The following is a 24,014-nucleotide window of genomic DNA, read 5'->3' on the forward strand; positions in this document are numbered from 1 at the left end:
TTAGTAGAAGTAGAACAACATTTTAATTCAGAAGCAAACTATTTTATCTTAGATTTTACAAATGCATGTTAATGTTCCACAGTTTTTGCTTACAAATTCAATTAAGCAATTTACACACCCCCATACAACCCAGCAAGATTGATTGTTGAGAGTTTCATTGTCATGAAAACCATGAAGTGGTTTTCAACATGTAAAACTGAAACCCACCAATGTCTTAGAGAATTTCATTGTCAGGTAACCATGCAACTGCAGTTCTGTCGTCTTCAAGTCCTGCAAATAAACAAATAAAATCAGTCATACACTTACAGAATACCTTCAATTGTTCATCATCAAATTCAAGAAACATGAGAGCGAGCTCACATTTGTGAAGCAGTCACAACTTACACCTAATAGCTGCTCAAGGGCATTCACAGACATAAACGGAGGTGAAAGAATTGGCAGGAGATGATCCTAAAATTTCAGATTAAGGGACCTCAATGCCTAGACATAATATTCATCATCTATAGAATTACAAGCTGACAATTAGGTATAAGCTTTGGATGCTTAACTACTAACAGTTTTGTAGGTTCATTTCATTGTGAGGAAAACCAGAAGCAAGAAATGGTCCTGCAGAACTCATTCTTTTTTGTGCTCTAAGAGCCATGGAATGATACCAAGTTCTACACTCAAAAGGAGGAAAGTAACCTTATCCTTCTACCTTACACATCCTTTTCGAATATCTTGCAACACCGTTTCCTCCCCCCCCAAACAAAAAGAAAAAAAAACCTGCACTGGTTGTCCATTTCTTAATTCACTTCATGTTATAAAAACTCTCATTGGGTAGTAGGAAACTACCTAGGCAACCCCAAAAGTAAAATAAAATTTTATTACATTAAAATATCTATAATATAAAAAGCTTCTAAAACTCCTAAAATTTTGGTTTGCAACCTAAGAACAAACCTCCTAATTAACCCCAATGCAGAAACTCAAGTTCTTATATACTAACATGAAAGTTTAAAAGAATCAAAAACTACTTACAATAAAAAATATTCGTCAAAGAAGAAACTCCAAACAAAAATCCCAGCTAAATCTTAACAACTAATCCATATACAAACAAAAGTAACCTGAACACCAAAAATTTCTAATATTTGAGATTACAAAGATATCACCATCTAGATTTAACAATTCCAGCACCCCAAGTATCTTAATTTCCCCTTTTTTATGAATATGATATGCATCAAATCAGACTTATTTATTTGAAATGGTGGGAAAATTCATTTGGAATAATTAGAGATCTGGACCAATAAAACTAGTTGATAATGGGCCCTTGCCATTAGACATCAATTTCTTTACTTTTAAGTAAATGTTACAAGCAGATGACCCAACTGGTGGCTCTTTTCTTTTTGCTGGACAACCCAACTAAATCTTCAGTCAAATAACAATAATAATGTAAATGAAACGTACCCAATGACACATGTGCTGGCAAGCTGACATATGTGGGACAAGAACTTTGAGAAAAAATCTCACTTTGAAGACTAGATCTAACTGCACAATCCCGAGGCTGTAAGAAAAAGAAAAAAATTCAGAACATGAATCAAATTGTCTACATGATGGCAAAATTTAAATAGAAATATGGTACCATACATACCAATAAAATATTAAGGAGTGGAGCAAATGTTAAGAAAATTTGTTAGGAAAAGTATCAATAAAATTTTAGCAGGAAATATCTAATACAGTAACACATTAAGACAGTGGGTTTTAGACTGTCTATCATGGACTCTTGTGTAAAGACCACTGTGACTATTGATGTTATAGGTCTTTCTCTGGTCTTGAAGTCCTTATTGAAGCATAAATAAAGTTCTAATAATGGGATTTCTAAGAAGCATAGAATGCAGAGTCTAACCTTGAAGTCCTTATTGAAGCATAAATAAAGTTCCTTCACAGCACCATTTGAACAAGCCAGTGATGGGGTTGCGTGGAAAGCATTCTCAATTGCAGAAACAATACCTCCAAGGGGATATTTCTCAGAATTAGAAGGTACATAACCAGCTTCATTCAGAACTCTCTGGTATCAAATTTTGGATCATATAATATTTAGTCAAATCAGTGAACTAAATAATAAACTTCAGTATGAAATAAACAAAACATGAATGTACAAGATGATGGAACCAACCAATAAGTGCAATGCTATGGATTTTTTTTTTTAAATAAAAAACAAACATTTTTTTTTTTTTGATAAGTGAGAGCAGAATAAATATTAAAAAAGGCCGAAAGGCAGCACCGCATACAGGAAGTATACAAAGCAGCCACAAGGCCAAAAAAACAAAAACAAGAACACCTCACCAGCCCTTAGGGGACCGCTACCCACTCCAAGAAGCCTAAAAGTGAAGAGGACTCCTCTCCCCTATACAACTTAGCCCAACTCCACAAACTACATACAAAAGAGTTCTTAAGAGTCTGAATAGCCAAAGAACCCCCTCTAAAAGCTAACCTATTTCTTTCCTTCCACACCGTCCAAAAAATACATAACGGAATGGACTTCCATATCTTCTTCCTTTTTTTACCCACAAAAGGGCCCCGCCAACAGAACAACGCCTCTTTGACCTTCTCTGGAAACACCCACTGAACCCTAAATAAGGCAAAGGCGATTTCCCATAGGGCCCTAGCCACTGTACAATGTAAAAGAATGTGATTTACATTTTCCTCTTCACAACCACACAAAAAACAACGATTTGGAAGCTGCCACCCGCACTTTTGCAGCCTATCCAACGTGAGGATTTTTTCCCAAGTAGCCTCCCACGCAAAAAAAAACAACTTTGGTTGGGACCTTGTCCACCCAAATATATTTTCCCGGAAAGACGAGAGGATTAGGGGCTGCCAGAAAATTGTAAGCCACCCGACTCCGAAAACTGGCAGAATCCCCTCCTTTTCAAAGCACTGAGTCCTCCTCAGGGGTTACCCTGATGTCCCTTAGCAAGAAGAGCAAGTCTTCTATTAACACCAGCTCCCAATCGTTAGAATCTCTAGCCAATCTGAGATTCCACCCTCCTTGGCCAAGCCTTGGGTCCCACACATCATTCACCAATTCATTACTACACACTACCAAGGCAAAAATCTGGGGAAATGCTTGGGACAGCGCTACGTTGCCGCACCAATGATCAGTCCAGAACATAATCTTAGTCCCCCTCCCCACCTTGAACTTCATGTTATTCCAACACCAGCTCATCTCCTTCAAAATCTCCTTCCAAACTCCCACTCCAAAGGGCCCCCGAACTTCCTTAGATTTCCAACCACAACCCTCCAACCCATGCTTCACCCCGATCACCTTCTTCCACAAGACGTCCTTTTCAACGGCAAATCTCCAAATCCACTTGCCCAATAAGGCCTTGTTCAATAACCCCATCCTCCTAATACCAAGACCCCTCTTTTCCTTTTGAGTACACACCACCTTCCAATTAATTAAATGGATTTTCCTACCCGTGCTTCCCCCTCCCCAAAGAAAATCTCTTTGTAATTTCTCAAGCCTTTTAACCACTGACTTAGGCATTCTAAAGATGGACATTTGATAGATGGGAATGCTGGCCAAGGTACTCTTAATAAGGGTGATTCTCCCGCCCTTAGACAAGTATTGTCTTTTCCAAAGGGCAAGTCTTCTCCTCATTCTTTCCTCCACCGCGTCCCACGTGGACAAGGCCTTGTGCCGGGCCCCAAGGGGCAGCCCCAAATATTTAACCGGAAAGCTTCCAATTCTGCAGCCTAATTCCACCGCCATTTCCTCGATATTATCAATCTCCCCAACTAGAATAAGCTCACTCTTGGCCAGATTGATCCTAAGCCTAGAAGCCGCCTCAAACCACGCCAAAATCCATCCAAGATGAGTTAATTGGTCTTTACTAGCCTCGCAGAAGATAATAGTGTTGTCTGCAAAGAGCAGATGAGACACCATAATCTCTGCATCCCCTCTACCTCTTAGCCTACAACCAGAGATGAAGTTCCCTTGCACTGCCCGCCTAATGAGTGCACTCAGCACTTCCATGCCCAAGATAAAAAGATAAGGAGAAATTGGGTCTCCTTGACGCAGGCCCTTAGAACTGGAGAAGAAGCCTTCTAGTACCCCGTTAATAAGGACAGAAAATTTTGCCGTTGAAAAACACCACCACATCCATTCCATCCAACGCGACCCAAAGCCTATCTTTTTCAAGACCTTCATAAGGAAGCTCCAGCTGATGCTGTCGTAGGCTTTCTCAATATCCAATTTACACACCAGCCCCTTCTCTTTCCTCTTTAGCCAATAGTCAACCACCTCATTAGCTATAAGAGAGGCATCTAGAATTTGTCTCCCCCTCACAAACGCGTTCTGATCAGCCGAAACCCCCTCACAAAAACAAACATCTTCATTCATTAAATGATAAATCCAAGAAGAATAACCAATCCTTCAAAGATATACATTTGTTGATAAGAATGTAAACAAGTATCCTGCTCCATAGAAAACCTAGACCATCTTCACAAGGAAAAGAAAAACAATGTACACAGTAGAAAAGCTTTATCCACTCAAGGGAAGAAAGTCTCCAACAAAGACCAAGGCACATCCCAACTCACTAGCAACATCTATGATTTAGCTATCCAATTATCAAAAGCAGAATCTCCCTTTATAGTCAGATTGGATAGACACAAAGTTTTGGCCGGCAGCAAACCCTCCAATAATGCTAATATCTTTGCCTCAATAGCAAACCTCGCTCCTACAAGTTTAGAGTAAGCGCTCAATATTGCACCCAAATAATCGCTTATCATGCCTCCAATACCTAGCTGTTCAAGATTACCAAAGAACATCCTAAAAAGTTTAACTTTATCCAACCCACTTGAGGAAGTAACCAACCAATCAAGCCTTCCTTCTTCGACTTCTTCGAATGACAAACACTTTCCAAATCTAGCTTTAGAATATATAAAGGAATATCTACAAAAGGCTCAGTGACCAAGACCCATAGGGGAGAGAAAAAGTAAATCAAATCCTAAATGGCTTCCCTAGATCTCAATCTATCCGCAAATATCCTAGCATTCCTTTCCAAACATAAAAACCATATAAAGGATAACAAGACAGCCACTTGCCATAGTGTCTTCCCTTTTGATAGGCTACTAAATCCTTTAAAGGAGATTCCCAACATCTCTACTATGCCTCTAGTGGAAACACATTTGACATTGCCTATGCAGAACAATCTATGCCAAAGTTCTAGTGTTGGGGGACACTGAAGACAAAGATGATTAGTTGATTCGCTACTCTTCAAACACGTAACACATTGGTCAAGGCTAAGAATGTTGTCAGGCCTCTTGAAATAAAGCAAGTCATGGATATACCTTCTTATTTGCCATAGGCCATGCAAAAATCTTAACCTTAGGTGGAGATTTTGAACTTCAAATTAACTTAACAAGAGCAAAAAGGATCAAGACGAGACACTCGGAGAACTTTATGGAAAGAACTCCCTAAGAAGCATTTTGAGAGAGTCCATGACCAAACCCTTTGATCTAGGAAAGAAGGTGATAGGTACACATGTAGCAAGGAGGAAAGAAGGCTAGTTAGTTCCTTAATCTCTAGATCAGAAAAGTTTCAACGAAAATTGAAATTTCAACATGGACAATGTTGATGTATTAGTTGTAGGTTGACAATTATGTTCCATTTCTTACAAACTCATATGCATCATGCTTCCATGGGTCATACCAATTCCCATTTCAACTACGAGCTACTTCAAAGTTGTTATTTCTTGAGGTATGCATGTGATTGGAGTTGTAAAGATTGAGGAATGGCTAATATATGTTACCATGTGTTTATTTTGAAGAAAAACATGAACAAGAAAGTTCAGAGCACAAAAATTGGGAAGAATGTTCAAACATCCTAAAGGAGCATTCAAATGTCCAACAAAACGTTCAAACATCCTCCCCAACATTCAAACGTCCCTTTTAGGTGTTCAAATGCTAGATCCTTTGCTTTGAAATTTTTTAAACCGTTCTTCTATTTTCAAGGGCATTTTCATAAAATTAAAGTTATTATAGTTTTTTAAATCAATGCCCTAGGTTTTTGATACAACTACATACGTTTGTCATGTTGAGTATGATGTACAAGAGATAAGCAATCCCTATATAGCCCTAAGATCTCCATTTCTCACTTTTTCAAGAACATTCTTAAAAGAAATCTTTCGGTAATATCAAGCTCAAGGATTCAATTTACTAAAACCTCGACACATTAAAACTCTTATAAAATAATACTCTTGGGACTAAGAGAAATTATTATCTTAGCCTTAAGGTCTCTATAGCCCTAAGATCTCCATCTCTCACTCTTCCACCTTTGCCTTCTCTAAAGCAATTCATATTCTTTTATACAAATTAACTTGAGCTACTCTATATCCATTAAGAGCCTTAAGATCAACAAAGTGAACATATATTCACCAATGTCATCTACATCAAATATAGATGGCAAAACTCTTTCAATAAATTAAGCAAAGATCACATAGTTCACAATCCATTTATAAAAAAAGCATCAAAGCTACCAAAAACATTAATGGAGGTGCATAATTAATTCTTCATCAAAATTTTCATGCTATGTATCACAATATTCATACAAAATTTGGCAATACTTAAATTGGGGAAAAATAAAAACAAACAAACAAACAAACAAACAAACAAAAGATGATGTTAATACTCTTGCCTAGTGACCTACAGCTTTCTGAAAGTTCTAATTTCTATTTTCAGATGAAGATTCATTACCATATGCATATTTTGCCAATTATAAGCAAGTTTTTTGTTATTATTTCTCTTGAAACATTAAATAGGATGAGAATGCAGTTTTTTATCTCAAAAGTAGAGGCAACTGAACCCCATCATGGTAATCAGCTCATAGTCCTATCTAGACCTTTTTCATGACAGATTATGTAACTTGCTAGCAAAACAAAAGACTCAAAGCAATGTTGGAGGACACCCTTTTGATACTGCAAACACAACTTCCATATAGGACCTGAAGGTGCATAGGTTTCACTGGTGCATGGCATGCAATCAAAAAATCTCCAAAGTTCCCCACTGTTAAAGCTTACAAGTGAATAGAGCCAGCGAGAAAGACATGAAAGGTTTTTTCATTAAGATGAGAAATCAGCTTCCATAAAACTTACCGTGACATTATATTTAAAATAGACATTGAGGGTTGTCAAAAAATAATTGTACTCATCTCGAACCACTGGAGAGGAACAAGTCCCATGCTTTTCTGCAATTAACATGTGTAGAAAAGTATAATATAGTACAAAGAAGTGTAACTATAATATGATTTGCATTCTAAATAGTAGAACATTATATGTCTTGCACTTGAACACTTTCAAGACCCACTATTTAAAGATCATGGCATTAAAGAGCTCATGGCTCAAAATTCAACACATTGTTGGATATACTCATATTACTAAACATGGTTCACATGCAAAGGCCAACACCAGATGTTTGGTGCATTCAATCTTCTTAACCTCATTGCATTAAAAATAATCCTAAATGGATAATCACAATGCCCATTTTCCCAAAAAGGAAAATCAGATATCACCCTTTTAAGAACACTGTCTACTCATAGATAGCATTATATATATAATGCTATTATGTTAATACTTCTGGTAGGAAATCACTCTGTACAATTTGAATGTGTTTAATGATTGGAAATGGGTCTTAAATTTTTTACTTAATGTTCCGTAAAATTTGGCTATTGTTTATGGTGACAGCCAATCATCTCACGATGTATGTGTCACCATAAAAAATAGCCAAATTTTACCAAATATTAAGTCACAAATTAAAGACCCATTTCCAATCATTAAACATATTCAAATTGTACAAAGTGATTTCCCACCAGAAGCATTAACATAAATTTTGTTGATCAGATAGGTTGACCGTAGCTCAGCTGCCATTTCTGTCAATGACATCTGATTCCTACAATTGCCTTTTCATCCTTGCTCTCTTCACTATCCAACAAAAGAATATGATAAAATAATATGAGAATTTCAACAAAAGCCTCAGGCAAAAAGCTAGGGTTGTCATGACCATTCCATGTCACCCATAGAGAGCTGAAGCAGGTCTGACACATCTATTAGGATAGACAGTTTCCCATGCTTCAATTAAATGTCAGACTTCTCTTTCCAGAAGAAGATCAAGAAAAAATGTAGAAAATACATTTGTATTAATTATATAATGTAACAGAGGAAAGGCTGAAGATAATTACCCCACTGTCAACGTATATCATCCCATTCAGCCACAAAAGAGATGAGAAAAAAGCATGTTAGATCCATATCATAGTAGGGAAGATTCAGTAAGAAAATAAAAAATTGCTAACCACCTCATGACCCCAAAATGATCCTTTTCCACCATAACATTTTGATGGTGAACCACAACTTAGAGATGGCCAATACTTCTCCAAAGGATCAAGCAATGTCGAGATCTACAAAATTAATCAAGGAAATTTAAGTTAAGATATATTAAAAATTACTGTAAAAGCAAAAAACCAACATAGAACTCAGAGGGCAGCACTACATCCACAAGTTGGAGATATCATCTATGAACACTGATAATGTACCAAGTTAGGTGCATTCTTTTTTCATTATGGCAAATGCAGCATTTTTTGGTGAAAATTGCATTTGGTTGGTCAACTTTCAGGATAGAGTCTTAATTGAATTTCATATTTCCATAAGCGATTGGTTACTCCAAGCGCTTATGAAAAAGATTTATCAAACAAATTCTCCACTAGTTAGACTAAAACTCCAAAAATTCTACAAATGCATAATTCCTGGAAAGGACCATATTGCCCCACAAGCATCACCCCCACCACCTCCATCCTTGTTTACTGCCAGCATATCACTGCTCATATCGCCACTACTGCTATTGCAAATATTCACCACCAGTATACGCCATCATAGCCATCATTGCCATACCACCATAATTGCCACTAAATCTGCTCTTGTTGCCAGAGTGTCACCAAAATCCCAACCCCCACCCCAACCAAAATAAAATAAAACACAAGCCACCATCATCACTGCCAATACTCCTATAACCATAATTATTGCCTTTGCCAATGCCCACTGTCACACCCATAAGAGTTACCAACAAATTTTTCATGATGTGCAGCACTTAGAATCCCTCTAAGCCATCCTTCTCAAACCCACACACGAGATGCAACACAAGAAAAGAAGACAAGACAACACGCTTATAGGGTAATCTCACCAACTTGTATATTACTATTATAATGAGTTTACAAAAATAACTAGACATATCTTAACTAAACTCCCATAATATTTTGGTAAGTTTAAGTATGCTGAGAATGGTCTACTAGGCATATTATTTATAGGCTATTGGATCCAACCAACTCCCAAATATCTAGGAACAAACTCCCTTTGAATTTAAATTCAAACTCAAATTCAAATTTCAAATTCTTTATAGCCTATCCCAAAGCTTTAATCATTTACCACTTGTTCCTTGAATGATTCAAGTCCTCGGTTATTGCCACCTATTAGCAATATGCAATGCTTGCCTCTTAATCAATGCCACCTTTCCTCAAGCTCACCAGCCCACTCTTTGTCTTGCCACCATCATAAGAAGTAACTTGTCTACTTGCACATGTGCTTGCCACTTGGTGCTTGTTGGAGAGATTGGTTTGGCTCATGCCAAGTGTCTTCCTACTTCAACCTACATCTTAGCCCATTGTATGTCAAGCTCTTATTGTACCAACAGCCCCTTGCTTGGGCTAGACCTAATATTAAGGTGTCCTTCGTGTGTTTTGTATAGTGTCAACTCACACTTGTTATTGAGCCCATGAGCGTCAACCCACTCAAGTGTCTAATTAGCCCATTGTGTGTCTAGCCTATTGCTTGTGTGTCTAGGCAACCCATGTGTGCCAAGTCCTCTCTTTAGCCCATATGCTTACAACATTGCCTCATGTCAAGCCCTACTCTTAACTCATTGTTTGTGTTGATATGTTGGCTCATGCGTGTGTCAACCATGCTAATCCTACCAACCCAAAGCAACCATGCTTATACACGTGCGGTTGTGCCTTAGCCACACCCTGTGTCATTATACCCACAAGTTGCACCACACCTCATGGCATTGTGCTCGTATATGAATACTAGCAAGGCTCACCATCATGTTCTGCTCATGTCTGAAGCCCTCATATCATACCCTTGGTGTAGTATAGTTTATGTCACCATCACTACCTTTGAGTCATCCACCTCGTTGCTAAAGAACATTTTTAAGTCATTCCCTTAGCATCGGGAGGAGACATCATGGGTGCTCGAGGCATAATTAACTTTCTAATAAAATAAAAATTCGAAAATAATTTCTCCACTTGGGACTATCCTAACTCTAGGCATCTTGTTTGAAGGAAAATACTAACAACCTGAAATTCCACACTTGAATTTAGTCCATATCGAGTTGCACCATGTGGTGCCCACAAGTGCTAAGTGCTAACCCACATGTTGGATGCCATGCTCGCTTGCTAACCTCAAGCCACCACCAATCTTGACATAATCTCTCATAAGCCTCAATCATTATACTATCACACTCAATAGCATGTTGTCCCGCATGTCATACACACTCAGGTGCAAGGTGCCACCACATGAGGCCTTGATGTTGTGTCCTGCGTATCGAGGTGCACAGGAGTGACACAAAGAGACATCAAAAAGTGAGGAAAGCTAAGAGAAGAGAGCAATCTTGTGGCAATTTAAGGAAGTTATATTAGAGTATTTGTAGTTTAAGTTGACAAGGGCGTCGACTCCACCTAGTGGGGGTGGTTTGTTAATACTTTGACACCCATGAAACGACACCAAGGCTCACATGGTGGCACCTTGCACCCTTAAGTGCCAATAGCATGCAAGATGGCATGCTATTGAGGCTTACAAGACAAGGTGATAATCAAGGCTTACAAGGGGTCATGTCAAGGCTTGGTGGTGGCTTGAGGAGCAACACACGTTACTAGCACATAAGGATGGCACACAACATGTGTGGGCAGCACATGGTGCAACTAGACATGACCAAAAATTCTAGTGTGGAATTTTGAGTGGCTAGTATTTTTCCTTCAAAGAAGATGTCTAGAGATGGGGTTTCCAAATTGAGAAATTATTTTTTAGTTTTTTTATTTTTCTAAAAAATTCATCCCACCTCCTCTAATACCTATGATGTCTTCTCCTAACATTAAGGAAATGGCTTAAAATGCTCATTAGGGATGGGTTTGGGTGACTCAAAGGTAGTGATGGTGGCACAAGCCATCACACCTAGGACATGCATGTCATGAGTAAGGCAAAATGATAAGTCTTGCTAACACACACACATGAGCGCAATGCCATGAGGTGTGATGCAACCCGTGGAAGCATTGACATGAGGCACAACTATGGCACATCAATGAGCATAGTTGCCTCGAGTTGGTAGGATCCACATAGGAAATACACACATGGGCCAACATAGCAACATGGACCATGGGCTAAGAAAAGGGCTTGGCACCAAGGCAGCATTGTAAGCACATGGGCTAAGAGAGAATTTAGCAAATATGGGTTGCCTAGACATACAAGCAACAAGATAGACGCTTAAGGGTTAACTAGACTATTGAGTAAGTTGATACTCATGGGTTACACAACAAGCATAAGCGGACATTATGCAAGACACCAAGAGGACACCTTAGCATTAATTAGGGCTAACCCAAGCAAGAAAGGAACCTTGGCATTGGGGAAGCCCAACAAGGGTGTAGACCCTCAATTTTGTCCCTCGACACTGACATTTATCCTTTGGGTGTCACCTACACCCATCGTTCTCATATGGCACCACTAGGGCCCCTTTTGGGCTTAGTCGGTGTCCGAACCTCGTGTGGGCTTGTCTGTGGTCCATTGTGGTGCGTATGTGGTTCATTTTGGAGGGTCATCGTGGTCATTTTCCTAGTCGTTCACATCACCCTATAGGAAGGAAGTGGGGTCATCCCGATGTTTTAGCTTAGTTGGAGTTCATAGGGGCATGTTGGGGTTCGGAGCACTCGGGCTTGTTTTGATCATAGCTCCTTCATTCAAACTTGGAATTGCACACCGTTTTTTTCATGGATTCCTCACTCTTCCAGGAACATTCTGTCAAATTTTCAAAATTTTTTGCAACCGGTTTGGACCGGTTGGCATCCGGTTCAGCCGGTTCATCGAGTCAGCCGATGTAGAACACTAATTTTTGATAATTATTTTGATCATATCTCCCTTTTCCGAACTCGGAATTGCGTACCGTTTTTTTTTAATGGATTCCTCACTCTTCCAGGAACATTCTGTCAAATTTTCAAATTTTTTTTGCAACCTATTCGACCGGTTGGCATTCGGTTCAGCCGGTTCATCGAGTCAGCTGGTGTAAAACACTGATTTTGGTAATTTTGGGACCCAAATCCTACATGGCTCAGGCCCATAAGCTCCAGATCGGTTTTGGGCAATGTTGTGGGCCCATTTTGGGCTTTGGTTTGGGTTCCTTGCAGCCCACCACGAATCCATATGGATTCTTGGTGGTGAAGCAAGCTGAAAACTGAAGGGAGTGAGCTGGCCTCGTAAGTGCAAGAGAAATAATGGGGAGTGTGTTTTCCATGCTGATGGAGGGGATTTCGGTGCTGAAGGGGAAGAAACTCAGGAGGCTCAAATGCTGAGAGGGGTATGAGTATAAAAGGTGAGAAGATAGGAGGGCAAGGTGAGGAGGGCACTTTGGAGAGGGGATATTTTGCTGGTGAGAAAAACAGAAGACCAGGGCACCTTCTGAGTTAAGAGCGTGGGGGAAAGCTTCAGCACTGTGGTTATTTTGAAGAGAAGAGCTACAGCATCTCAGTTTTTGGAGGTCATCATCGGCATACACGGATCATATCTGGTGGAGATTCTGAGGTAAGTAGGCTGAATTTTTTTTACCTGCAATTTATCTTCATATGCGTTTTCTCCTTCCGCATCATCTTTTATTTCCTTTGATATGAAGATTGTATTGCTTGGGTGTGGGTAATAAAGGCCACACATGATTGTTGTTAATTGGTTATGAATGCTTTAGAAACTTTCTGACCAAATTTAGGATTTTTCATCAACCGGCTAAACCGGTTTAGCGCCATAGCTGGCTGCCTCTGTCAGCCATGAGGAACCCCTGACCTTTCTTTGTCTGGGTCTCACTCATTCAGGCTCGGAATTGAGAACCGTTTCTTTTGTTTGTTTCCTTATTCAGTTAGAAACTTTCTGGCCAAATTTGGGATTTTTTATCAACCGTCTGAACCGGTTGGGAACCGGTTCAACCGGTTTAGCGCCATAGCTGGCTGCCTCTGTCAGCCATGAGGAACCCCTAACCTTTCTTTGTCCGGTTCTCACTCATCCGGGCTCGGAATTGACAACCGTTTCTTTTGTTTGTTTCCTTATTCAGTTAGAAACTTTCTGGCCAAATTTGGGATTTTTTATCAACCGGTTCAACCGGTTCAGCACCATAGCTGACTGCCTCTGTCAGCCGTGACGAACCCCTGACCTTTCTTTATCTGGGTCTCACTCATCCGAGCTCGGAATTGAGAACCATTTCTTTTGTTTGTTTCCTTATTCAGTTAGAAACTTTCTGGCCAAATTTGGGATTTTTTATCAACCGTCTGAACCAGTTGGGAACCGGTTCAACCAGTTCAGCACCATAGCTGGCTGCCTCTATCAGCCATGAGGAACACCTGTCCTTTCTTTGTCTGGTTCTCATTCGTCCGGGCTCGGAATTGAGTGTTGTTACTTTTGTTTGAATCCTTACTCATTTAGGAGTTTTCTAAAAAAAAATTGGGAATTCTTCTCAATAGGTTGTACCAGTTGAGAACTAGTTCAACCTGTTCTGCTGGAGGACTTTAGGTAGCCCTCGATTTTGGCATTTTTCGAGCCCGTATCCATTGGGGCTCAAACCCATTTGCTATAGGGCACTTGTGAGCCATCTTGAAGGTTTAAGTCAGTGTTTGATTTCAGTTAGTATGGGCAATTTTGAAGTTATGGGTGGTGTGTTCTAGATGAGTCTAGTTCGATTTGTATGACATTTGAGGAGTCCCTTACCTCATTTCAACCAGCTATATTCCTTTTTGGCACAAGCTTTGATGCTTGATTTTGAATACATGTTGCGTGGCTGACTCACCCTCTGCTGTAGCACATGGCTAGGGACCATAGGTATGCATCGTTGGTTTTGATTGTTGAATCATATGCATGCATGGTGCTTAATCCTGAATGTTTGTTATGTGTTTATCTGTGTTTGGCTGACCTTTTATGCAGCGTTTGGCTGGGGACCACAGGTACACACCCATTGTTTTGGTTGGTTGAATTCATATGCATGCCAAATACCAATTAGGATTGTGTGATTCATGACATCTATTTAGCCTAGGGTTTCATTTTTGACCCATATGCTCCCACATACCCAATTCATTAGTAGAGACCGAATTTCGGGCCTAGAGGGGTGCTACCTCGCATGAGGTACCTTCCCAATGGGTAACCTGATCCCCGGACCCAGAATCTAGTTTTCGCAGACCGCTTTTTCCATACTAGGGTCATTAGGGGTTTTTGTTCTTACTTAATTTTCCCCATTTTAAAAATAAAAATAAAAAGTAAGTGGCGACTCCATACAACACCGTTCCTCACCGAGGGCAGGTTTTTCAAAACTAGAAAACACAACTTTTTCTTTCTTTCTTTCTTTCTTTTCTTTTAAAAGTGAGTCGCGCCAGTCCGGTGGATCGGGTGAGGGTCCACAAAGTTGAACCGGTTCCCAACCGGTTCAGACGGTTGATAAAAAATCCCAAATTTGGCCAGAAAGTTTCTAACTGAATAAGGAAACAAACAAAAGAAACGATTCTCAATTCCGAGCCCGGATGAGTGAGAACCAGACAAAGAAAGGTCAGGGGTTCCTCATGGCTGACAGAAGCAGCCAGCTATGGTGCTGAACCGGTTCAGACGGTTGATAAAAAATCCCAAATTTGGCCAGAAAGTTTCTAACTGAATAAGGAAACAAGCAAAAGAAACGGTTCTCAATTCCGAGTCCGGATGAGTGAGACCCAGACAAAGAAAGTTCAAGGGTTCTTCATGGCTGACAGAGGCAGCCAGCTATGGTGCTAAACCAGTTGAACCGGTTTAGTCGGTTGATGAAAAATCCTAAATTTGGTCAGACAGTTTCTAAACCTTTCATAACCAATCAACAACAATCATGTGTGACCTTTATTACCCACACCCAAGCAATACAATCTTCATATCAAAGGAAATAAAAGATGATGCGGAAGGAGAAAACGCATATGAAGAAGATGAAGATAAACTGTAGGTAAAAAAATTCAGCCTACTTACCTCAGAATCTCCACCAGATCTGATCCGTGTATGCCGATGATGTCCTCCAAAAACTGAGATGTTGTAGCTCTCCTCTTCAAAATAACCACAGTGCTGAAGCTTTCCCCCACGCTCTTAACTCAAAAGATGCCCTGACCTTCTGTTTTTCTCACCAGCAAAATATCCCCTCTCCAAAGTGTCCTCCTCACCTTGCCCTCCTATCTTCTCACCTTTTATACTCATACCCCTCTCAGCATTTGAGCCTCCTGGGTTCCTTCCCCTTCAGCACCGAAATCCCCTCCATCAGCATGGAAAACACACCTCCCATTATTTCTCTTGCACTTACGAGGCCAGCTCACTCCCTTCAGTTTTCAGCTTGCTTCACCACCAAGAATCCATATGGATTTGTGGTGGGCTGCAAGGAACCCAAACCAAGGCCCAAAATGGGCCCACAACATTGCCCAAAACCGATCTGGAGCTTATAGGCCTGAGCCATGTAGGATTTGGGTCCCAAAATTACCAAAATCAGTGTTTTACACCAGCTGACTCGATGAACCGGCTGAACCGGATGCCAACCGGTCGAACAGGTTGCAAAAAAAATTTGAAAATTTGATAGAATGTTCCTGGAAGAGTGAGGAATCCATAAAAAAAAAAACGGTACGCAATTCCGAGTTCGGAAAAGGGAGATATGATCAAAATAATTATCAAAAATCAGTGTTCTACACCGGCTGACTCGATGAACCGGATGCCAACCGGTCGAACCGGTTGCAAAAAAATTTGAAAATTTGACAGAATGTTCCTAGAAGAGTGAGGAATCCATGAAAAAAAACGGTGTGCAATTCCAAGTTTGAATGAGGGAGCTATGATCAAAACAAGCCCGAGTGCTCCGAACCTCAACATGCCCCTATAAACTCCAACTAAGCTAAAGCATCGGGATGACCCCACTTCCTTCCTATAGGGTGATGTGAACGACTAGGAAAATGGCCACGATGACCCTCCAAAATGAACCACAATGGACCACAGACAAGCCCACACGAGGCTTGGACACCGACTAAGCCCAAAAGGGGCCCTAGTGGTGCCATATGAGAACGATGGGTGCAGGTGACACCCAAAGGATAAATGTCAGTGTTGAGGGACAAAATTGAGGGTCTACAAAGGGGCTGCTAGCACAACATAGGTTTGACATATGATGGGCTAAGATGTGAGTTGAGGTAGGAAGACACTTGGCATGAACCAAGCTAATCTCTCCAACAAGCACTAGGTGGCAAGCACATGGTGCAAACAAGAAATTTAGTTTCTTTAATGGTTGCAAGACGGAGTGGGTTGTTGAGCTTGAAGGCAATTGAAATTGATCAAGAGGCAATCATTGCATGTGGCCAACAAATGGTAGCAATTGAGGACTTTGAATCACTCAAGGGACAAGTGACAAATGGTTCAAGCATGGATAGGCTAGAGCATTTGAAATTGGAATTAGAATTTGAGTTTGAATTTAAATTCAAATGAAGTTTGTTCCTAGAAATGTGGGAGTTGGTTAGATTCAATAGCCTATAAATAATGAGCCTAGCATGTCATTCTCTACATGATTGAAGTCACCAAAGCATTGTGGAAGTCTAGTTCAGAAAGGTTTGTTATTCTTGTAAACTCATTGTAAGAATAATATACAAGTTAGGGAGATTACCTTGTAATCATGTTATCTCATTTTGTTTTCTTCTATTGCATCTCATCTATGGGTTTAAAAAGGATGGCTTAGAGGGTTTTGAGTTTCTAACATCCATACATCATGAAAAATTTGAGAGTAACTTCGTAGGTGTGTCACCTTCCATGCCTAAGGCTTCCTTGCTATGTAGCACAAACACTTCAAAAGAGTTGTATATGTAGGACATTGTCAAAAAAAAAAAAAAAAAAACTCCAACACACAAACACTTTAGAAATGTTCAACAAATTTTGCACTATACACATGGCTAACAAAAGTTGTTCAATTGCGTATACAAATTATGTACCCTACACAATTGACATGTCATTAGAAAGAAGGAATATAGTTTTAAAAAATATGTATCTCTTCATTAAATATAGTCCTACAAATGATTTTTTTGATAAGTGTAAGTGTATTAGAATAAAAAGAAGTATACATGATGCATACAAAGCAATCAAACCATAGTTCTACAAATGAAGGCAAGCATTATATATATATATATATATATATATTTTAATGAAATATATATTTGTTCAGACAAATATGGTTCAAACAAATCTGACAATTAAACCAATACCAACACCTGATATATATATATATATATATATACACCATGGTTGTTTCACACATTTTAAAGTCTCAATGCAACATAAGAAAAGAGGCTTACAGAGGACATGTGTCATTATGTGATGGATAACTGCAGCAGTTATCACTGAAGCATCTTCTATGTCCCAATCCAAATATATAGAAAGAACATAGTATTTTGTGGGAAGGACCTCTCATCCTTCTCTTGAACTTTACTATTATCAATACATTTCATTAAAGGTTTTCTCACAACATTTGGGTTAACTTCCCATTCTTTGTAAGAGACAGAAACATCTATGTTAATATTTCAGTACTTTCATGATCCACCTGAAACTATGTACTCATTGCCACCACGAGCAATCATTCTGGTGATTTCTTTCTAAAATTGCTTTTCATTAGCTGTTTCTAAATAAGCAGAAGCTGACCATTGTGTAAATCACTCTCAGCACGTGAGAACCAGACAAATTTTAAGAGAAGAAAGGACATGCAAATTTCAGTACATAAAAGCACAAGCACCTCTTTTCTGTCAAAAGATGATCGGGTACAGCAAGCAGGCCATGTTCCATCATTGTAATCAGGCCATAGTCCATCTGTCATACAAGAATGGAAACCAGATGAACATTACAGCAAGCAATAACTTCCATGAGAATTCTCTATACAAGGTAAATGTACCATCCAAAATGTCAATTAGGAAGACAGACACCATGCAACTATTTGCACTGCAAAAACGGATTCTAATGATCCAGATTTAAAAGAAAGAGCGAAAGACAAAATAATACTTACGGATTGTAAATTCAGTTGGGGCATTTGAGCTGAAATTGGTAAAAGAATAAAAGGAAAGTGAGATTCTTTAAGTGGAGTTTCTAGCAACAAGAGAAAAGCTATATATAAGATCCTTTATAAATAACTGAATGCTTAAAAGAAACACCATTAATGCAACAATGAGAATAGAGGGCAAGAAAGAAAGAGAGGGAATGACACTAGAATGCAGGAATATGAAGCATCCAAAATGACACAAAGTATCCATCCAACTTGACTGCTCAGTTGCTTTTTTTTTTTTTTTTTTTTTTTTTTGATAAGTAAAATAAGAAATGCATTAAGAAAGAGGCAAAAAGCCACAAAGCATACAGGGGGTATACAAGGCGGCTAAGGCCTCAAAAAAACAAAAACAAAAAGGATTCACCTCCTTAAGTGGATGCTACCCACTCCAAGAAGCCTATAAGAAAAAGAGTCTCCTCACCTAAATACAATTTGGCCCAGCTCCACAAATTACAAACAAAAAAATTCTTTCATTTCTGGATATTCAACACACCCCCCCTAAAAGCTAATCTATTCCTTTCCTTCCATACCGTCCAAAAAATACACAATGGGATGAATTTCCAAACCTTTTTCCTTTTCTTCCCCACAAAGGGGCCCCTCCAGTTAATTAAGACCTCCTTTACAGTTTCTGGAAAGACCCATTTAACATCTACTAACCCAAGGACAATATCCCCACAAAGATGCATGAATGGAAGATTATTATGATAGGGAACAAGGTTTGGGATTGCTCTAAACCTAGCTCCAAGATGAGCTTCTTAGATCAAGAGTTGGTATTTGTGGACACCCTTCTGCAACCACTACCATCCACTAATCTTTCTCAATTACGTCTTCTTGCAAATTTTTTAGTTCAGCCAAGTTCTCTCATTCTTGCTAAAGAAATTTCGATTTCCAAAACATCATCCAAGGTGAGGTTTTTCATGTGTAAGGACAATCTCGACACATGAGGAAGTAGCTCATTTTGGATGATATCAAAGCTAATCCCTAGCTAGAAGTGGGAGTCACGGTATCTAATCTCACAATCCCATGGAACATGACAAGAACATTGTGCCTGCACGAAAAGTAATTGTGAGGCAATACACTTGCTAGGGAGTGAAGTTCCTGACAACCGACGCTTTATATATAGTGGACTTCCCTTAATTGAGCAAACAAATTTTAAAATTGTATGGGTCTTGAGTTTAAAACAAACAACTGCACATGAAGAAATGAGTATTTACAGGTGGTTGTAAAATCAAATCCCTGACAGGATGTCATAGTTGGTCTAAGTCCATTTGTCATATGGGACACGATGAGGATGTCATATGTCAAAACATAGCAAAGATTGATTCTGAGATCTTACAACAGAGTCTTGTGCATAGATATTGCCTTTTTTAGTCTCAAAGTTCACATAGTTCTAAAAACGCATTATACAATTAAGAGGAGTTCATTACATATAAAGTATCAAAAAATTTCCTTCCTAATCATGTGGAATCTCACAATCAATCCCCCATGCAAAAACAACATTCTCATCACATCCCATGAGAACAAACAAACTCCTACAATAAGCTAAGATTGACTCTAATAACATCCATAAAAACTCGCTCCCTCGTGTATAGATACTATCCACTTTGGGTCCAAGATATGCAAAGCTTTAAACATATCCATGTAGTTAAAAAGAGCCTACTACATATAAAGTGTCAAAATTTATCGTGAGATCCTACATCAACTAGGAAGATAAGTTTTTTGAGACCCTATATTTTAGTAGACTCTTGTTACTTGTATAGATGTGTTTTAAAGTTATCTGATCCTTAGGCCCAAAGCAGACAATATCTACACACAAGAAAATAAGCCATTACATAACATGTGAGACAATTTTTATTATTTATCAACTTATGAAATGAGGTGGGAGTACAATTAACCAATGTTGCCTCTATAAACAAGGTGAAGGGTTCTCATTCCTGGTAAATTGCTTCTAATTGCAATCTTTCATGTTCTCCCTGCTTGGGGTATTGTGGGTTTCCCCTATTTGATTAGAGAACTATTGCTTAGTTGACATGGCCACGTTGTGGATGACAATCACAAGCTGGTTTAAATTTTCTTTTGAGTAATTAGAAGAAAGTGCAACAAAGAAAAGAAACTTTGAAGGAGTGAGGCAGTTCATCCTCATTGTGAAAGATTAATTTTTTTTAAAATCTTGTTTTGTGGTCTTATGGGATGCAGAGGGATGCTAATCTTTAAATGCTTGATTTTGTAGGTAGCTCAGGGTTGTGTTAGTTAGGAATCACAATTGCTCTATGTCATTTTTCTTCTTTTTTTCTTTAGCATGCCTTGTATACTTCCTCTGTTCTTAGGTTGTAACTCATTTTCTTAGGCCCCCAGAAAACATATATACATATCTAGTTTGCCTATCAAAAAAAATTAAAAAAAACTCTAATAAATAATCAAGAATGACACAAAGCTAAACAGACCTCCAATTTTCAAACTAAGTGTTGGCATGTTACCAAATGGCAACTCAATGATGGGAATTTCAGAAAGAATGTTTTTGGACTTCTTTAAGGCTCCATTTAGATCATGAAAAGTACCAGAGAAAGGAAATAAAATAGGAAGGAATCTCAAATTCTCTTATTTGCTTCGCCATAAAAATACAGAGAAATGAAATAAATTAAATATTTTAAAAAGTTCTACATTTCTAAATTCCTCCTCTATAAAAAAGGCAATAGAGGGATATGATAAGAAAGAATTAGAATTCAAAAATATACTTTATTTTCCTTTTCTTCTTATTTCATTTCCCTTCTCTTTATTTTCTTTCTTTCATACTTTCCGTCCCTCAAATTTTTCATGATCCAAATGAACCCTCAAGGATAAATAAAATTAAATACTCATCTTTTGAGATATTCATTCGCAATTTCCCATTCCAATCAACTAAAAGATTTCCCATTCCAACCAACCAGATGAGGTGCAAGAGACGCAGAAAGCATAACAACAATAATCAGTTTAGGAAAGCATGATAAAACTTGATATGAAAACTGCAAACAACCAATGGTACCCACCCTTGTGACAGGACACAGATCGTCTCAAAGGGTATAGAAACTTCAGGATTAGTATCTTTATATTTAATATTAGAATGCGTGGTCTGTGTAATGAACTATAGCAGTCACCGAAAAAATAGGGGGGAAAATATACAAACTCCCTTGTGTGGCAGGAAAATTTCCCAACAAAATTATAATATAGATAAAGCAATATAAAAAGAAAAGAGCCTGATGATTTTTCAGGAATCCTTTTCTTCAGAAACCATTTTCCGTGGAAACAAACGGAGCCCAATGTTTCGGCTATGCACAACCTAAGCATTAGACAAAAAGATCCTCGTTTTTAAAGATTTTGTTTACAAATAAAACCAAGAACCTTAAATGGCAAAAAATGACAGACATAAAGAATAGAAACTAAATCCAAGAAAATTAAAAGGAAAGCTCATAAAAAATTTCAAAAAAAAAAATTATATATATATATATATATATATATATATATATAATCTAGGTGAAGACATATAAAGAAAATTAAAAACAAAATTATAATTATTGCTATTTAAAATTAAAAATAAATAAAAAATAAAAAAACCTTCGGGGAATCTTTTTTCCGGAAACCATTTTCCGAGGAAACAAATGGAGCCCAATGTTTAAGCTAAGAGAGAAATCAAATCCAAACATTTTTAAAAACAAAAATCTCATTTTATAAAAACAAAAAAAAATAAAAATTACAGATAAAACCGACTATGTATGATGAATCAGAATTACCAGAAACCGCAGAAATCACATATAAACAGCTGATTAAAAAAAAATTGAAAACAAGAATACCCTCGGCAACACGCATTGGAGGAGCAACAATGGCGGCTTCTCGGACAAACAGTACCAGGCCACTGAAGTGCTAATTTGAAGTAATCAAACTCTCTCGGCGCAGCCACTCCATCACCGCCGTTGATCTCCAGGCTACTACCACTACACAGACCACCGAGAACCGAGATTATGAAAACAAGCACCTGCCATAAAAGAAGATCCGATTTTGACTTTGGGAGAAACGGATTCATGATTTTGATTTTTGATTTTTTTTTTTTAAATAAAATGATTTTGTTCCTCCTGCGATTTCAACACTACGCTTCCTAATGAATGTTTGGTAGATAGAAGAGACGGGTGATCGCAAAGACAAAAGAGAGACTAGGAGGGTATTTTTGGTATTCCACTTGTGACCCTTGTCCCTTTTCAGATTCGGTTGGAACGCAACTCAAACCTAATCCGTTACGAGTTTATGTTTAAAATCCGAATTTTGTTAATTTATGTCGGAATTAATGATTGAATTAAGAATAAGCAATTGGTGCTATGATGGGATTAAATTTTACATTTGATAATTATACGGTACGTATCACGGATAGATCAGGTAGGTACCAAATAAGGTTCTATATTTTAAAGGGTTTTTCTTTTAAAAAAAATGATAATAATAGTTTTTTTTTATTATTAAATAAAAATTTTGTAGGGACCTTTCAACTTTTTAAAAGTATTTTTAAAATTTTATCCAAACGGGTTTCTTTAAAAATGTTTTTTAATCTAAAAGCGTTTTATAAACGCACATCAAACTTTTGGAAAAAGTAAAGTGCTTTTTCTTGGTGTCTAAAAATGTTTTTGAAATAATTACTTATCAAATATTTTACCAAAAAAATACCATAAATATTTTAATTGTTGACATGAATGAAGAATCTTGTTTGAATAATATAATCTAGCTATAAACACCACAACAATATACATAATAAACTAAAAGTTCATAATGATTTTAGGAAGTGCTGGTAATTTTTCTACCACTTTAAAATTTTTATGTTTCAAATATTAAAAATAGTAAAAAATACTTTTTAGGATCACTATCAAACAGACTCGAAATACAATATCCCAAATCTAAAATCTAAATTTTGGTTGGTTTTAGTTTTTATATCCTTGTACAATGTACCAAAAAAATCTAGATAATATCAAATGATTATTTTTAACTCCAAAACAACACACTAAATAATTAATGTAATTATAAGCAAAGTGACATTTCTTATCACCTAAATTTTAACATTCTCTATCATAACAAAGAAATACGTTAAAAATGCCTAACCAATAGGGACACAATCCATGTACACTAGAAGGGCAAATAATAATAATAATAATAATAATAATAATAATAATCATCTAAATTATTGCATTGCATTTCTAATTGTCCCCATGCAACAATAAATTGTCATAAGGAAGTTTCAATTTATTAGCCATATTCTTCTCAACATGCTTGTGCCTTGTATTCTTATCATCATTACTTTTCCTATATCAAAAGTACCAATTTTAAAACATTTTTATTAAATTTTTTTTTTCATGTATATAATTTATATTGAAAATAGGTTAAAACTAGTCTTATGTAATATTCATGTTAAGATTATATCATAATTTCTAGTTACAAGTTCATTTATTTTTATAGTAAGATAAATAGATCACAAAGTTATAACTTCATCGTGTGATGGTAAAACATTTTATCATAGGCACCTTAATAAATTGACCACTCGTACTGTCAAGGATGATGCCAAAATGAGTGAACCAAAAGCATTTATGGGTTATGTTTTTATTCATCATTAAGAATGAGTT

General features: G+C 37.7%; 1 protein-coding gene across 1 annotated transcript; it reads right to left on the reverse strand.

The window, feature by feature from the left end:
* Positions 1-22,678, reverse strand: LOC104878602 (ribonuclease 2). The gene is made up of 9 exons (XM_059738336.1): positions 22,209-22,678; positions 18,346-18,374; positions 18,079-18,152; positions 8,330-8,431; positions 8,216-8,219; positions 7,134-7,225; positions 1,883-2,044; positions 1,444-1,540; positions 1-270 (listed from the first exon to the last, which is right to left on the reverse strand). Exons 1-9 carry the CDS (start codon positions 22,436-22,438, stop codon positions 215-217), a joined length of 846 nt encoding a protein of 281 aa, XP_059594319.1. The 5' UTR covers positions 22,439-22,678; the 3' UTR covers positions 1-214.
* Positions 22,679-24,014: the final 1,336 nt, after the last annotated feature.

Source organism: Vitis vinifera, chromosome 7 (assembly GCF_030704535.1).
Source record: "Vitis vinifera cultivar Pinot Noir 40024 chromosome 7, ASM3070453v1".
Taxonomy (NCBI): Eukaryota; Viridiplantae; Streptophyta; class Magnoliopsida; order Vitales; family Vitaceae; genus Vitis; species Vitis vinifera.